We start from the raw sequence: 17,397 nt of genomic DNA, 5'->3' as shown, positions 1-17,397 counted from the left end.
ACATTTTATATTCCATTGTAGATGGATTGATCTTTTTTCAAATATATCTCGTGTTTCTGCTACTCTTTACATGGGTGGATGTAGCAGCTGATCCGTAGTGTCTCAGTTGCTATGCTGAAAAGCTGCACTTTCTAGCTTTGAAGGCAAGTACTGACATGTAAGACAATGCGGAAGGAAAACTGTTGATTAGGAGAGACCACCCAAAGAAAGAGGTCTTCCTCTCCTGCCCTTTATGCAACTGCACACTTGTCCTTTGACAGCATTTCCAGCTCTCTCCCGGGCTGGCTTGCTTCTGTCCCCTAGTTGTCACTGAGCAACTGAAGCAATGCTTAAGGGAATAGAAATCAGGGAGGGAATAGTTACTTAGTATGGTGTTTGACCAATGAAACCAAATTGTTGTGTTCTATTTAATAGCACAGTCACATGTGAGTATTTTACAGAGGATAGGAGTTTCTACTGTGGTAGGATGCCTTTCCTTAAATTCACTACAAAGTCATCAGAAATATCTTTTGTCCACTTCAGTAAGACCGTACTTGCATGTACACACACACGTGCGCGCGCGCGTGTGTGTGTGTATTCAAGCTATTTAATGTGCAAAATAATACTTTTTAGTAAAGTCTTAAGTTTCTTTTTTAAAAAGCCTAAAAAAAGTTAAGCTCGGTAAATTAATGAATCTCTATGACTATTTTCAATAGGAAATGGCTAACCCTAATTAAGGAGAACATTTGCAGAATTAGGGCTATTAAGCCTAATAAATAATAGTTAATATTCATCACTTTAGAAGGCCAGTTTATTCACAGGTCTGACTGTTAACTTAATAGCTGCATTTTGAGAGTACGTATTTTTGAAAGTTATCTTGTCAGTAAATAGAAGAGGAGAAAGGCTTTCACTGCTTAATTGCCATCCGATAAAGACATTTTAAAAACTTATGTGATGTGAAATATACAGTTAACAAGAATGATTAGAAGAACTTGGAAATAACAAAGAATTATCCTCTAGTTACACTATAAATACTAGACCCATAAATCAAGTGGTATTTTTTCATTTGTTGAAATTTTTGAAACTTACATAACTTCCTACTGGTTGCATTTATTAAAAAAATTATGAAGAAAAAAAAGAACTTTTTTATGGAACGATCTCCTTAACTGTAGTACTAATTCTTTGTGGATAACTAATCATGTTTCACTATTTTGTATCTCGGGTTACGCTTCAGTTATGTGATATATTGGTAGTCATGAAAACAGCTAACAACAGCGTGCCTAATGGTATGGTAGCAAAGTGGCTATGCTGCAGCGTAACCGTGTCTGAATTTCTTTTCTCATTTAGAAACTCATTGTTTCTTAGTTTATGACATTTTGAACATATAAATCTATCTGAGTGCTTTCTGGTCTTCTGCATGCAGTCAGATAATCTATACTATTAATAATTTATGCATTTGAGGGAAAACATACTGGTTAAATATCCTTATCTGGCTAAACCACATAAGCAGTTTTAAATATATTTGAAACTAACTTTCTGTGCCCAGCAACTAATTACAGAGAGTAATGCACAAATATTGTTTGATATATAATCTGCATCAGTAGTTGAAAATTGAGGATCCGTATCTTGTGAGAACAAGAACAGTCAACATCTGCATTATACAAATAATGCTTTTGCATTTCAAAACATTACTAAAACATAAATGTCTGCATAATTTAAGTTTGCTACTGTCATGAATGTACACTTTACCTAACAAAGCGCATGCTAATGCAAAGTTGTTTTGTTTTCAGAGTGATTATGTTGCATTACCATTAATTCATGTGTGCACTGTGACAAGATGTAATGGCGTATCATGTTGCTTTAATGTAATGAATCCAGTACTCCCAGCTCTTAAGTCGTGTTGCTGGAAATGATTACATAAAACAGAAATGACTGTGACTAAAACCCTTGCAAAGCTTTAGAACTCCTGCATGTTGTAAGAAGCTTTTTGGGGTGTTTAAAGTAACTTCGTAAAAATTTACTGAAGGGTTTCCTTGGTAATAGTTTTACTCTTTTCTGGCTGTTTTTTGCGTTCCACTGAAATTTGCATTATCTTTTAAGCGTTGCAAGGGCTGTGCTATAATTTTGTGCAGATGTGTATGTTAAGTGAACATGATGTGCTTATTTGTTACATTTATGCTACTTTTCTTTCTTCATCTGGGTAAGATGGATGAAATTATGTATTAAATAAAAACATCAGTGATTTAGCCATGACCATTCTCTGCAGGTCCTGTAAGACTGCAAAGATTGCTTTTAAAACTAAGGTGGTTGCGGAGGTTTCTGAGTATCCTCTAAATCTCAAACCCATAAAACTCAAAGTCTCTAAACCAGCTAAATTTCGCTCTGTTCTGACTCTCCTAAGACTCTGGCAGCTTTTATCTGAGTTGATGTGCCTTGAACAGAAAGTTCGCCATTCACTCAGACACTCAACATTTGAGGAAATAAGGATAGTGTATCTTATAAGAATGACCTCACTTCAGAAAAAACGTCTCGTCTTTCCCATTTCCATTTCTGTTAACTTTCTTTAGGTTTTATCTTTCTGGTAGATAAACATACCACTTGAACTACTGCAACATGTTATTTAGTTCACATATGTAGCCAGGAAAATACTTGAAGGGCTTTCATTTTTGCACAGATCATTCATGTTCTTATGTTGTGCAGCTGGAACTGTCATTTACAAATTGGGTAAGTGAGATATTTCAAAGATTGTGGTGAGACACTTTAACATTACGAAGGTCAAAATATGTAAATTAAGGGAAACCTTTTTCCGCCCCCCCAGCCATATCCCAGTCTTATTACCAACTATATCCTTTTTTTCTGACCTTGAAATAACTCTCGAAGGAAGTCGCTGGGTTGCTTTTTTAATAAGGAAACATTTAACTTTGTTCTTAGCATTGACATTTAAAAATAGAAATGATCAATATAATGCACCACTTTTCAGTCAGAGATTTGTGCTTTATATTGATTTTTTTGTTCTAAGTGCCCTCAGGCTGTGTTCATTTGAGTGAAAATGATACACTAAATATATAACTAGATTCAACAGTATTTTTAAAAACTACATCTGTAATCACTAAGAAATTGCTTTTATTTGGAAGTATTTTAATACATAGGTTTTACCAAAACCTAACCTAAAAAGGTGAGACTTTCCAAAATAGAAATATATTGTTTCTGTTAAAGATTATTTCTTTTGTGTGTATGTGCATGCTGGACCTTGTTACAGTGCTCTGTTCTGCCTACAATATACCTCGTAATTCTGAAATATTCTTAACCGAATGCCTGATTTTTAGAACCTTAATAATTCTGCTGAGGTCGGTGGGACTTCTCATGTACTTAGACTTGGGCACATGTTTAAGCATCATCTTCAGGTGGAGCCAAAATTTTATTCTGAGCAGTAACCATGTTAGTAAGTTATTTAAACAACTGTAATTGATAATGTAGGGCCCAAACCAGCCACCCTTGCCTGGGTGAGGAATCCTTTTTAATGTCAGATAAATACTTTTATTGGGATTTCCGGAGGGTGGGGGAGGCAGAGGAAGGAGCAGGGGGCGAAATAACTTTCATGAATAGTAATTGAGGGCTCAGGCACCTGCATTGTGTCCTGTTTCGGGCTGGTTTTCTTTCCAGCAGCCTGCACATAGCGCCATGCATTCTGATTGCATTGTCCACACGTTCAACAGTTTTGTACGTAACGGGGTTTTTTATACCTCGGTGGCTGTTCCATGTGGTTGAGCTTACTAGCAGCGAAACCCACCCCATTATCGATTCACAAAGTGAATGCGCTTCTGCAAAATCCTAATGGTGAGAAAACGTTACTTGGAGGTACTCGAGCTGAATTTCCATTTGAAGTGAAATAAAGCCAAGTACGTGAATGTCAGCAAACTTGTTTATAGGGGCGGGCGGTAAAGCATACATTATTTAGAAGGTTGAGTCATGAGGCTGGTCGGGTTTGTCGTGTTACATCTGGCATGTCAGTCAAAGCTGGGGCAGCTGCCGCCTGTCACTAGTGCTCTGGTGGGGCATTGTCCATCCATCAACGTTAGCAGCCAGCAGCCCCAAGGAGTTGTGTGAAGGGTGCTTCGCCTGGACCTACTCACACTTTCAGTATTATCATTACAACCACTTTTAGGGCTCTTTTGAGACCAACAGAAGATGGTTTCACAGAAGGTCTGATATTTTTCGTATGTAGGCTCTTATTAGACAAAATATTTGAGGAGGAGTAGTGTTTTGTTGTTAGTTTATGGAAAATAAAAATTTGTATTTAATATTATAAACAATTTCACATCTGTTTTGATATTTACTTTGTTTCCAAACTACCTCAAACTACTTTAAAAAGTGATGTCAAAAGTTGAAATTCAGTCAATCAAAGAAAAATTCAATAATGCCTGAGAACAGCATCATCCACTGAATCCTTACTAATTTTTATTTTTTTCTTCATACGCTGCCATATGAAAGATCTGTATGCACTAAGAAAATTAATGTGAAAATTATATCTATCACTATTAAGTGCAAATCTGTGTGTATGAGCTAACAGTCCACTTAAATCGCCATGCTTGCACTTGAATTCAGTAAAAAAGTGGAAGTCCTGACAACCAATTTTAATGGGTGTCCTCCTTTTGTCAAAATTAGTGGACATTTTGGAGTGAAGATTTGCCCTTGTTTAAAAATGAATTTTGTGATTTATTAAAAGTTGGATAGTGCTTTAATTTATATTTTCTCAAAAAGAAATTTAATTTTGTATTGCAGTGCATATAACTTTTTGTACACTCACCATCTGAAATGATGTCAGTTGGATTCCTCAGGCTAAAAAAAAGAAAACAACAAAACAAAAAAAAACCCCACTGTGTCTCCTGCAAAAAAGAAATACTAGCCTCAGGTTTTGATAAAAGCACAGCATGTATTCTTGTTGAGGGGAAAGGAGGATGAGTACCAGGGGCTTTTGCTTTCTTATGGGGCTGGAATGTCTCCCACCACTCCCAAGTGCAGGGCATGAACCTGCTGGTCAGCGCTTCTTTTGTGGCTTGTAGTTTACACCCGTTGTGAGGTAGGATAAGGACAGGAAGGAGGGATGTCTTTTAGGAGTTTGGAAGGAACGTTTACTCGGACTCTGGAGGACAGGGACAATAATTGTACCTGTCTGCTGTGGTGGAGAACATGCAAAAAGCCATGTGCCCTCCTCCAACAATAAGGGACATGATAAAGCAGGGTAGAAGAGGCTTACTCATGGTGAGATGCAGAGCAGGGCAGCAGGACAGATAACTGAAGTGTCTACTGAGAAAAGGACAAATTGCTTTGTTTAGTACAATGTGGCTCAGCTTCTATGAGCTGCATCCTCATTTTCATTGGTTTCTATCCATTAATGACTTGGATTGCATTTTTAAGTCCTTCAGTAAAATAAGGACATTTATTCAGTGATAAATAAACATTGTCTAAAGCATCACTACTGATAATAAAGAGTAGGGTCTGCATGTGAATTTTTGTCATCTATTCTCTGCGCTTCTCAGCATATGTTGCCAACATTGCTGAACTAAAAACCTCGGTAAGTGTGTTTTGGGTTTTTTCTTTTATTTTAACAAAGAGATCACAGATCAAGACATATTTATTTTAAAGTATTTCTTTTCAGCCTTTTTAGAAGCCAGTCCAAATTTGTCTGCTATGTGTGTGTGTATGCAACAATAGGGAAGGATAAGGGTGTTTGTGTTGTGTAACTAATTTGACTTGGTAATTTCCTAGTTTCTGAAAAACTAATTGTTCTTAATCATGAAGTTCATAGACAAGAGAAGTATTTTATGTAAAGTTTTTCTTAAATTTGGTTAAAGATTCTTCATATTTAATATTTTAAATGTTCATTGTTGTTTTACTAAATTGCCATTCACTTTAATTTGAATGAGAGTGACAATAAAAATGATGGTATTATAGAACTCTCACTTATTTCTAGGGAACTTTCATGGTAAAAGACATCTTTCAGTCATAATCAGATTCGGTTTTAGCATGAGATGAAATCATCGATCTGAGAAGGGATTTACATTTTGAAATTTTGCTTCTAATTTTGTAATCTATTCTAGGAGATACATGTATACAGATAGACTAAGTTTCCGTGTATGTCTCTGATCAGTGATGAGTTGAGAGGATATGCAGTTGGGAAACTGTTCACTGTTCATATTTTTTTTTTATCAGAAGTTTTGTTCATGCATCAATGCAAAAGTAATTAAACCCCCTAAATATAGCAAAGGTTCAGTTCCTGCTAAAGGATGTTACAAATCTCTCTCTGTGTCTTTGTTTGAACTTCCCAGGTTTTTATCTTTCATTGGAGGAAACGCAAATGACATAGGAAAATCAGATATGCAGCAAAAAGTAAATGCAGTAATTCAAAAGGAAGGACTGGAAGGCACAGCCAAAAGGCTAAATACAACAGTGCACACACTGCAGCTGATCATTGATGGTCTGACTCAGCCTGAAGGCTTTGACATCCGAACAGGTAAACCTTTGTTTTGAAGGTTGTAATCTCAGTTTGATTGTTCTACACACCAGTTTTAAAACAGCACATTTTCTTCTTCTAAAGTCAGTAGTAGATTTTCATGGACGTGTAACTCCATTTCTTTTCTCAGGCAAGGTAAAGACTATGTTGTAGTCAGATGTTTCTTTCTAGCTCAGTAGGTAGGGAGTGTGAATCCTGTCTTAAATCATGGCATTTTCAGCTATAGGAAGGGGACTTGTATGGCTGTTAACAAATGAAATATTTTCAATATGTTGACTCTATACTGATTAAATCTGTGTTGGCCCTCCATCACGGAGGGGAATGCTGAGACCAAGCTGAAACAGTAATAATAAAGGTCTGTGGAGCAGTAGTGTAGTAGTGTGTAGTTCTGCTCTTCTATTGCACTAGTTCCTGGAGACAAGTGTAACTGGAGCACATGGATCGTGACCTACCTTGGTTAAAACTTTGCAGTAGTGCTGAACAGTTTGAGGTGCAGGGGCAGAAAGGTGAGGTAAGCAGTGAAGTAAAACATCTGGAGATGCTGTTGTTTAATGAAACTTACAGCTGGATTCTCTTATGACAGCAAGAGATAAAGGTAGGCAGCAAAAATACAGGCTTGTAATAACAAATAATAAACTTATGCTGAAAAAAAAAACAAAATTCTGTCCCACTTTTTTGGGTTCATTAGTAGTTTCCTTGCAGATTTTATAAGTATTTCCCGCTAGTGATCTTGAAAATGTGATGAGACATCTTTGGATGTCTCCATTTGTTTTGGTGGTCTCCCATCTAAATTACAGTAGGATAGACTATTAACATATGAAGATATAAAAGCAAAAGGGAATCTTCAGTGGAAATATTCATATTCTACTGATCCAGTACATTCAGTATTACTGTAGACAGACTCTGTGACTGGAGTAGGCAGCCTAGTAGCCTTGTATAGCTGTAATTCATTGTCTTTGTAACCCTGCTAGTGACTGTCAGTGAGGAAATGCATCACTTCTAACAGGGCTCAAGCAGATTGAATGGTTTGTACTCTAACCTGATTCAAAAAATAATCTTGGTTTAAGATTCAATTCCCTTGTTGTTCCCAACAGTAGAGATGTGACGCTGGGGAATTGCAGAAAAAGAGTAGCTTTCCTATGTAACCTCTTAAATTTGATTGAAATTCGATGTTGTTTATTTTTCCTGAATTATTTTAGCACAAAGGAAAATGGGAAGTATTATTTGGGGAAAGGGAAAGAATAGGATATTTTTATCACATTATTTTAAAAATCTTTTTATAGCCAAGGTTTTGCAAGGCATTTCTTGCAAGAAATTGTGTTTTTAACATTAAATTTGAACAGCTAATCAGGTAACTGTAATGAATCTGCTAGGATGGGGGGAAAATACCAGGTTTTCAAACATTTAAAAAGATTCCCATCATTCCTCTGAATCTTCCTGTGCTCGTTGCCCTGAATGGCTGTTTAGTTGCTTTTTTCATTGAAGTGCCACTGTACAGTATAATGTTACAAAAGGGTTAACCATTTTGGACTTCAGCAATTAGGAACATTGCTTCAGTAAAAAATTTGATGTCATTCAAAGCCTATTGCTGCATTTGCCCACTTGTGTACTCGATTGGGGTTTGATCCTGTGGTGGGTTGACCCTGGCTGGATGCCAGGTGCCCACCAAAGCAGCTCTGTCACTCCCCTCCTCAACTGGACAGGGGAGAGAAAATATAACGAAAGGCTCGTGGGTCGAGATAAGGACAGGGAGAGATCACTCACCAATTACCATCACAGGCAAAACAGACTCGACTTGGGGAAAATTAATTTAATTTATTACCAATCAAATCAGAGTAGGGTAATGAGAAAATAAAACCTAAATCTTAAAACACTTTCCCCCCACCCCTCCCTTCTTCCCAGGCTTAACTTTACTCCCAGATTCTCTACCTCCTCCCCTGCAGCAGTGCAGGGGGACGGGGAATGGGAGTTGCAGTCAGTTCATCACATGTTGTTTCTGCTACTCCTTCCTCTTCAGAGGGAGAACTTCTCACACTCTTCCCCTGCTCCAGCATGGGGTCCCTCCCATGGGAGACAGTCCTCCACGAACTTCTCCAACGTGAGTCCTTCCCACGGGCTACAGTTCTTCATGAACTGCTCCAGCGTGGGTCCCTTCCACGGGTGCAGTCCTTCAGGAACAGACTGCTTCAGCGTGGGTCCCTTCCATGGGGTCACAAGTCCTGCCAGCAAACCTGCTCCAGCATAAGCTCCTCTCTCCACAGGTCCTGCCAGAGCCTGCTCCAGCACGGGCTTCCCACAGGGTCACAGCCTCCTTTGGGCATCCACCTGCTACATTGTGGGGTCCTCCACAGGCTGCAGGTGGATATCTGCTCCACCGTTAATCTCCATGAGCTGCAGGGGGACAGCCTGCCTCACCATGGGCTGCAGGGGAATCTCTGCTCTGGCGCCTGGAGCACCTTCTCCCCCTCCTTCTTCACTGCCCTTGGTGTCTGCAGAGTTGTTTCTCTCAATATATTCTCACTCCTTGCTTCAGCTGCGATTGCGCAGGGTTTTCCCCCTCCCCCTTCTTAAATATGTTATCACAGAGGCACTACCACCATCACTGGTGGGCTCAGCCTTGGCCAGCGGCAGGTCCGTCTTGGAGCCAGCTGGCATTGGCTCTGGACATAGGGGAAGCTACTAGCAGCTTCTCACAGAAGCCACCCTTGTAGCCCCTTGCCACACAAACCCAATACAGATCCACAGCCTGGTGAAGTTACAGACTGATTGATTTCCAGTGCATTTTAGCTATAAACTTGTTCAGGTTGTATTTTATTTCTTAAAGGCAAATACAGGAAAATGGTTGCAATCCTGGTTTGGTGATGCTCTCTGTGGAAAATCTCAGTCCTATTATATCTTGGAAAAGGTAAAACAGCAGTAGGAAAAGGTTGAAAGGGAAGTTGTTGAGATGGCTCAGAAGGGTTTTCTGCAGGAGCAGAAAGTGGTATGCAAGTAACAAGAGAGTTTAAAAGATCTATCTGTGTCCTTAAATGCAGAATGTGAACTTTAATATATTGGGATATTACCTGCTTATAATCATGCATGTGTGATTTTTAAGTTGTCAGTGCAAAGCAGCAGTTGATTGTGTGATGTCATGGGAAGCAGTTGATTGTGTGATGTCGTGGTGCAGATGAACAGCAAGCCTAAGAACAGTGCATTGTTGACTTTTCTCTTTAGTATGTGATGAGACTGAGCGTTCACCTTCCTGTATACAAATTTGTGTAGGAATAGAATTTTATGTATAATTTAAGTAGCTCAAGTAAGAGTAACCTCAAGTCATTTCTCCCTAGCTCCAGGAAGATTTACAGATAGTTTCATACCACATAGTTCACTATACTTAGTACTCCATTAATGATAGTCTTTTTAAGTGATTAATAAAATACAAGAAATCAGTTGTTTATCACAGATAGGTCTTTATTTTAAAAACGTAATGAAGCAGTATTTGGGACCTTAGAGCTACCTTGAGGTGACTTCTTGATTAGAAACAATCAGCTGGAAACAACACTTAGAAAATAATACAAGCTTTTTCTTCAGTGTCTTATTTTTGTTTCTTGTTTCTTATAACAGATTTTGATAAACCTGACTTCAAGAGAAGCATAGTCTGCTTTGAAGACTTAAGTGTTGGTACTGTTCTGACTGGAAAAGTTGAAAATGCGACGCCATTTGGAGTTTTTGTTGATATTGGTGTGGGAAAAGCAGGTTTGATTCCAGTGCGAAACATAACAGAAGCAAAACTTTCTAAAGTGAAGAAGAGAAGAAGCCTGGGGTTAGGTCCTGGAGAAAGAGTGGAAGTTAAAGTGCTTAATGTCGATATTCCTCGATTGAGGATAACGTTGGATCTTATTCGTGTTTTATGAGAGGGTTTTTTATGATTGAGCCTTCATTTTAAAGGTTAAGTAATGTCAGCAAGGTTCTGGAGATTCAGGCATTTAATGAGTGTGTTGAAAATGAACAAATTTTGAAACCTTCAGCCTTGCTTTTTTTTTTTTTTTTTTTTTAATCTAACAGTTTTTCCACATTTCTTGAATCCTTTCTGTTAATAATTGTTGGAACAGTTTATTGGATTACCTCCAAGCAGCCTTGTTATTTTGTCTGCAGAGCAAATGAAATTCCAGTGGACTGTCAGACAGATCTCTTATCTGTTCTGTCTGTGCAAGATTTGCTGTCTTAATCTTTAGTCAGTACTGCACGGGCAGACACATCTACTGCTCCCCTTCAAAAAACAGCCATTCAGTTTGCCTGTCTTCTGGTTGAGAGTCTAAAAGAGGGCACCTAGTTGTAGAAAAAAGTGATCTTTTTAAGTTAGTCGGCGATGACATAGCTTCAAAAGTAGACTGAAAAAAGAGCATCTGCTAATAGTGTTGATGGTTCAGAAATATTCAGCTTTAATTTATTTGAGCAACGTTATTAGGAGGTCTGTTTACCTGTCTTATTATTGCTTGTTCAGTTATTGATTAACACACTTGGATGTACCTTGGGGTTTAAGGAACTTTGCTCAAAGGTGTCAAAAGACATTTCTGTTGTTCTATACATGTGCAAAATAAAAACATTTCTGTCCATCTTTTCTCAGTGTACTAGTTCTACAAGTGATTTAACAGTCCTAGTTCTCTTTCTTTCCAACGTGTGCTCCATCAGTAACACTTCAGCTTGAGGATGCACTTATCTGACCTTCTGAATGGTATGCACTTTACTGAGTTTTAATACCAGACTACAGCCCATGGCCTGATGTTGTTCCTGATTTAATAAAATAGTTCTAGTCTTTCTTGGACTCCTTTAACTTGACATTAATTTTTTTCCATCTTTGGCATAATGTATTTTTCTGCCTGTTTTGAGTGAAGAACAATTTTTCAACACTTGTCTTCACGCACTGTGCTCGTGAAGGCATGATTCTCCGTAAAAAACTTTTCGCTGTTTGTAGATGCTTGCAAAGCTTTTCTAGACTTCTGTTTTAATAAGAGTGCTCATTGTTTCCTGCTAGAAATGCCTAGCACATGAGGTTTGTTTCTTCCACTTAGAGACTTTTTGTTTTGGTGGTGTTTCAAAGGGTTTACCAATTTGGCCAAGTTTGCAAAGGACAGGCAATGGTATAGCGGCAGAAGAGCCTGCAGCAACAGCAGATGTGTGTGGCCTTTCCAGGGAATTTTTGGTGTATTGGACGTTTATTCCTTTGAAGTCATCAAACTCACCTGTAAGTTGGCATAAACTCCTGTCATTCACAGGTGAGCACAGACAACACCTATAGTGAGTGTCAAACATCGTTGATGACAAGGTTTCTAACTACAAATGTCCAAATAGCTGTTGGCACAGGGACTACATGTTAGTTAGGAAAAGGTCGGCATCATTTAATCTCCCAGCTCTGTGCTGTAATTTTCAAAATTAAGAGCCAGCTGTAGACAGTATATTTTGGAGATTATGGAATCATTTAGCAGATGGAAAAAAGGAGATGCATCTTACTAGCTTCACTGCATTTGTTTACCAAAGGAAAGAAGACCGTTCTTTATGATGTGAAGGTCAGCACAGCTTGGAATTATGTTTCTCAGGCCTTCTGAAATTTTCCTGTGATACTTCTGCAAAACAGATTTTGTTGGTATGAAATTAGAAACTGTGATACCATGTTACTGTCTTTGAAAACACAGATGCAAAGCAAACAGAGATTATTTTTTTCTTCCGCAGGTGATGTATTCACTGATAATGCTGCAGTATTTTCTGCTATCTCCGTCAGCAGAATTATCTGAGTTCTGCTGAGCTTTATAAAGGATCTCTACAGTATCTAAGCATTTAGCAAATGAACTGAATTTACTTGGCTTTCTCTAAGAAGGAGATAAACTTGATATTCTCCTGAAGCTCATTTCAATGGTTAAGATGAAGAGTGTATTCTCTTTTTGTACTATTTTGTTTGTTACTGAAATTCATTTTTTTTAATCTTTAGTATCACGAGGACTGTAGCATCTTCTGCATTTTTGTGTATATCACTTGGATGATCATAAAATTCTCTAAATGAAAGACATCTCCTTGAGACTGTTTTTCTCACTGTTAATTCACAGGAGGCTTCTTGCTTACTCAGAGGACTGACCTACAAATCAACTTATGTACTCGTGAGCTAGTTTGGTTTCTCCTTCGCGGAACTCAGAAGCTTATTCTGTGGCATCACAGGGACTATTGGAAAATGTCATCTCTTACCTTTTTGCATTTTTTTAGTCACACCAAAATGGGAAGTTTATGACTACTAATGTCTTAAATGTCTGCAGCTCTGCAAATGTAATCCCATTATTTGTCCGCTAATTCAGTGTCTTAACTACTTCCCACGAAAATATTTTTTATTTGCAAGTTCTTTTTTTTTTCTTTGCCAGAACACAGCCGTTATAACACCCTAATGAGAGTCTAACAAGGATGAATATGTGTTCATGTGACCTCAGTTTTTGTCAGATCTTTGGAGATTTTAAAATTCTTTCTTCTTAATCAGTTTTCCTCTTGAACTCTTGTGGCTTTCAGATTTCTGACATCAAAGCATCAAGACTGTTTTCTCTAATTCATCTCCCCCCTCGAGTTTCTGAGCCAAGAAAAAATTACTGACTGCGTGCTTTTTCCCATTTGAGATGCCCTTCACAATGCAGGCCAATCTTTGGAACAAATTCTGTAGTGCTTAATGGTGATGCTTCCAAGATTTAAAACAAACAAACAAACAAAACCCTGCTTCATCCTGATCTTACTTAAATGCTTCAAAGTACAGTTTCTCAGGGGAAGAATTAAATACGAGTCTTTAAGTCTCACTAAAAATTTTACTTTTGCCTTAAGCTGTAGATTCCAAGACATCTACTCACCATTCCACCTCTCCACAAGAGAATCCAGCCCATTGATCTTAGCTGACAATCTGCTTTTTTAGTCCCACCCTCACTCAAATAGTCTGGTATTTTGCAATCGCCTTCCTCCAATATGCAGACCCATAAGAAGAGCTTCTAAAGATTTCCTGTGCTTTAGATGTTACACAAAGGAGAAGAATTCTTCTACCAAACAAGATGGCACTTGTATGCCTGGCTGTAGTAATGCAAATCAAGAGTTTAAAAGAAGCCGTTTGTTTTGGTTTTATTCCTGCCTCAGGCAGTTTTAGACAGCATATATCAATTTTCCAGAAACTTGTCAACCTCAGGAATGATTTAGTATGCTGTTAAACATAATAAAATCAATAGGAAAACAAATAGAATTTCCATGAGGAGCAGACGGTTGGAGAAGCTTGTCCATATGGCATATAGACATGCTGGAATTTGGGGCTTTGTGGGGTACTTGCGTTAGAAAAATTGCATACCAAGCGAAGGTAATGCATAATTCAGGAGAACAAATAATCTAACAGCTTTGTGGTAGTGCGTCTTGAACTTGGTGTCTGTATTTATTTAACAACAAATACACTTAGAAACTCCATGCCTGGAAGCTACAAACCAAACATGAATCATATTTGCCTAATTTCAGAACTTTATGTAAGGCGCCTCACCTGCTCTGAAGTGAGTGCCGAGTTCTTGGTTCAGCCTGAATAGCATCTTTGCTTTTCTAGCTTTCCTGAGGGTAATTTATATAGCTGCTTGGCTTTGCTTAAGGACATCCAACTTCAAGACTATCAGTCCAGTAAGAAAGTGGAGGGAACCAGTTGGTTAGCCAGTCCATGTTACTCTGTCACTCCTTTTGTTCAAGGCTTCCTAAAGAGCTGTGAGGGAGTTGGTGTGTCTCTGGGCATACGTAAAAGCTAGGCAAGTCAGTAATTCCACTCCTCCCCATTAGAGACTTTCTAGAGGTTTGAGAGCACCTTGGTTTACAGGTCCCAACTGTTCTTCACCCTCCTCACAGGCATGTAGAAGCTGTAAGTGTTTAGAAGTGTTTAATCTTGAGAAATCCTTGTGAATCCATACTCCATAAAGCTTCACAAGTAACTGATATGTCTGCGTTTCTTACAGCAAACCTCAGTGACTAGTTTTTAGAGAACTTTGGTTGCCTGTTTCCAGTTGGGCCTCTAAATGGTCCCTTCAGTGGATGTTGCAACTGTATGCTGGCTACAGGTCCCTCCTGCCAGGAGGCTGCCGAGTGCTGCTTATTCAGAGTTGTCTTTAGGAGCTGACCAGTCGCTTCTATCTAATCCGTGTTGGAACTTTGACTGGTTGGGTATTTTTCCAGATGGACATAAATGAGTCACTTGTGACAGGTCAGCCTGTTCTCATAAAGCTTTTCTGCAACTGATGGCAATTTCTAGAGAGCTAGAGTTGAATAGCAAATCATAAGAAGTCTATGTATCGCACCACAGACTTTACTACAGCTTCTGCAACTTGGAGATCAACAGTCAAAATTGTGCAGTCTGGGAGGGACCAGTGCTGGAGTATTGTTTCTGTGTGAGCTTGTACAATGGGGCTTGCTGCTGTTAATGAATCTGCTGGTTCTCATTCTGTTCCTATAGCTGTTAGGTCTCCCCTGGGCGTGTTCTAGCTGCATCAAGAATCCTAAGAGATTCTCCACCGTGGAAGTGAGAGAGAACTGGTGACCCATGCCCAGAGCAGGATGACTCTCATCGCATTGAGAATTTTAAATCTAACCAAAAGTTCAGGGTAAAGCACTCAAATCTCATCTCACCTGCTCTCTGTCCCTGACTAGGAGCTAACAAGCTTTTGAAATTGGCCTGCTTACTGCTTGTTTCACTGGTTAGAGCTTTTACCTTATTCGGCTTCTTCTAGAATTGAAGAAGATTAAGGCATGCTCAACACAGCAGTCCGATTAATATTATTAGAAACTTTTTGTTTGTTTGTTTTGTCTTCCTCTCTTGTTCTCCTCCACAAGGAGCAACAAAGAAGGGAACACTTTGTAAACTGAGGAGCCACATGATTTCTTTCGCTTTATTAAATCTGGTTGAGTTCAGGATTTTACCTGTGGAGAGGTTGTTTGTCTTCAACAAGTAATCAGGAGACCATCACCTCACAAAAGTTAATCAAAGTGTTATTGTCTCCTTATCTTACAGTTCCATTTTACCTCCTACACTTGTGTGTTACTAAATGAGAAGTATTTTCAGTATGCAGTCAGCTAAGCTGGAGTTTTGCATTCTCGTATCTCATCATCAGTCATGTTTCTAGTAAAGACTATGCCTTTATTTGTGGTCAAGCAGTGAATTTTTTCACGTGTGACTCACGATGAGGTATGTGGAAATAATGTCATGAGAAGAACTATTATGCTTGTGGGTCATTTACAAAGACTGAATAGAAGTGAAATCTTAGGAAAGTATTTTCACCTCAGAATTAAATGTGTGGAATAGCTTGGCAGAGAGCGGAAACTGCCACATACCAGAGGCTGTATATTGGCACCGTGACTGCTTTTTTTTGTGTGATGAGGAGAGGGAGGGGCAGGAAAGGGGAAATGGAAGGAAATGGAGGGATTTGGGGAAGAACATCCTGGAGATGTAAATGGTCTTACGGGAATGAAGTTAAGATGATGAAATGCAAATGGTAGTAATGTAATGGTAATGTAGTAGTAACGGAATCTGAACCTGGTTATCTCTTACTCCCTGTACCTCACATGAAGGTAAAAAGAGTAAGTATAAGTATTTGTTATAGCTAATGGAAATTGCATATCTCATATCAGTGGATATTGCTACAAAAGAGTGGTATGGAACCGTCCGGCTTCAAGTCGGAGAAACACAAAGTACGTGCTGTTAATAGATTTGCTTCTAATTTCCCAGTGTTGCTGTTTCTAACTAGTTTATTACGAGTAGATCAAACCTTGCTCATCAGCGCTTCTGGCTGAGAGAGTGCAGCTGCCATGTGTAGCATATGTGTCGTCCGTCGACACTGGGGGGTGGGAGTGCTCTGGCACCATGGGCACTTTCAGCCACCAGAATTTTTACTCATTTAGACCTAGTGGGAAGAGTTCTTGAAAGACTAGAGTTTATCATAGCTTTCTTTGATCCCTTGAAATTAGTGTGCTGCTATCTTCAGTGCATGGGGGTGGATGCAGAGCCAATCAGAAGCTGAAAATAGCAGAAAATCCAGCTATTTTTACTGAGTAGAATTTTTTTCTAAGAGCATGCAGCATCAGTGATTTAAAATCTGCACTGGTGATTAACTTTTTTATGTAAACACATGCTTGTTAGCCTCTGAAGAAGTTAAATCTTTGCTTACCTGAAAGACCATCTCTCCTGGTGTGCTCCATGGCTGAGGTAGTTACTCAGTTTTAAATTTGAGCATGTTCTCAGGGTGTTGTCTCTTATGGACTGTCAAGTTTAGAACTGGTCCAAAGTAGCCCAGGTATGTTAATCTTCAGTATGTTTTATGAGGCCTTGTGTTTTCTGGGACGCAAAATGGGTGGTAATCTAAGAGCTGAAAGAAGCATCTTCCGATGTTTGCTGTTGATGGACTCTTAGTTTATTGTGTGTGTGATATATGATATGTGGGCACTATTCATGGAAGGGAAGGGCAGGTGGCAAAGCTTATAAAATGAATAAAAACATTCAAAATTACATAAAGGGAAAATGTTTGCCTGGCAGTAGGAAATCCTTGACAGTCTCTGTCACAGTCTTTCCCACATTTCAGAGTATTAAGCTGCTCACTTGGATCAAGTTGCAGTAGTGTGTTTCTTGGGGGAACAATGTCACTTTGCTTGCCTTCCATTGCTTGCAGATTTTGCTGGACCAGTGACAATCTGGCCCACTTTAGAGACCAGCAAAACAACGATAAAAAAATCCTTCCCATGGGAGCGGAGCTTCAGCTCATCTCCAAAACCAAAATTGCCCACAGTTAAAACCCTCTGAAACAGTTCTGCTCCTTTTCCAATTGTGAGAGGAGTGGCTTCCTCGAGTCTTCTCTTGTCTTTGAACAGAATATCACTGGTTTATCATTATT

At 38.8% G+C, this 17,397-nt stretch overlaps 1 protein-coding gene across 1 annotated transcript in view; it reads left to right on the top strand.

Annotated features, from left to right (window-relative positions):
• Positions 1-10,503, top strand: part of SRBD1 (S1 RNA binding domain 1) — a 135,019-nt gene extending 124,516 nt beyond the window's left edge. The window contains exons 22-23 of the mRNA XM_050894954.1: positions 6,309-6,493; positions 10,100-10,503. Of these exons, the coding sequence (XP_050750911.1) occupies positions 6,309-6,493; positions 10,100-10,389 (475 nt within the window). The 3' untranslated portion in view covers positions 10,390-10,503. The remainder of the gene's footprint in view (positions 1-6,308; positions 6,494-10,099) is intronic.
• The last annotated feature ends 6,894 nt before the right edge of the window (positions 10,504-17,397 follow it).

The sequence above is a fragment of the Gymnogyps californianus genome, chromosome 3 (assembly GCF_018139145.2).
Source record: "Gymnogyps californianus isolate 813 chromosome 3, ASM1813914v2, whole genome shotgun sequence".
Lineage (NCBI taxonomy): Eukaryota > Metazoa > Chordata > Aves > Accipitriformes > Cathartidae > Gymnogyps > Gymnogyps californianus.
This window is presented reverse-complemented; position numbering and strand designations above follow the sequence as displayed.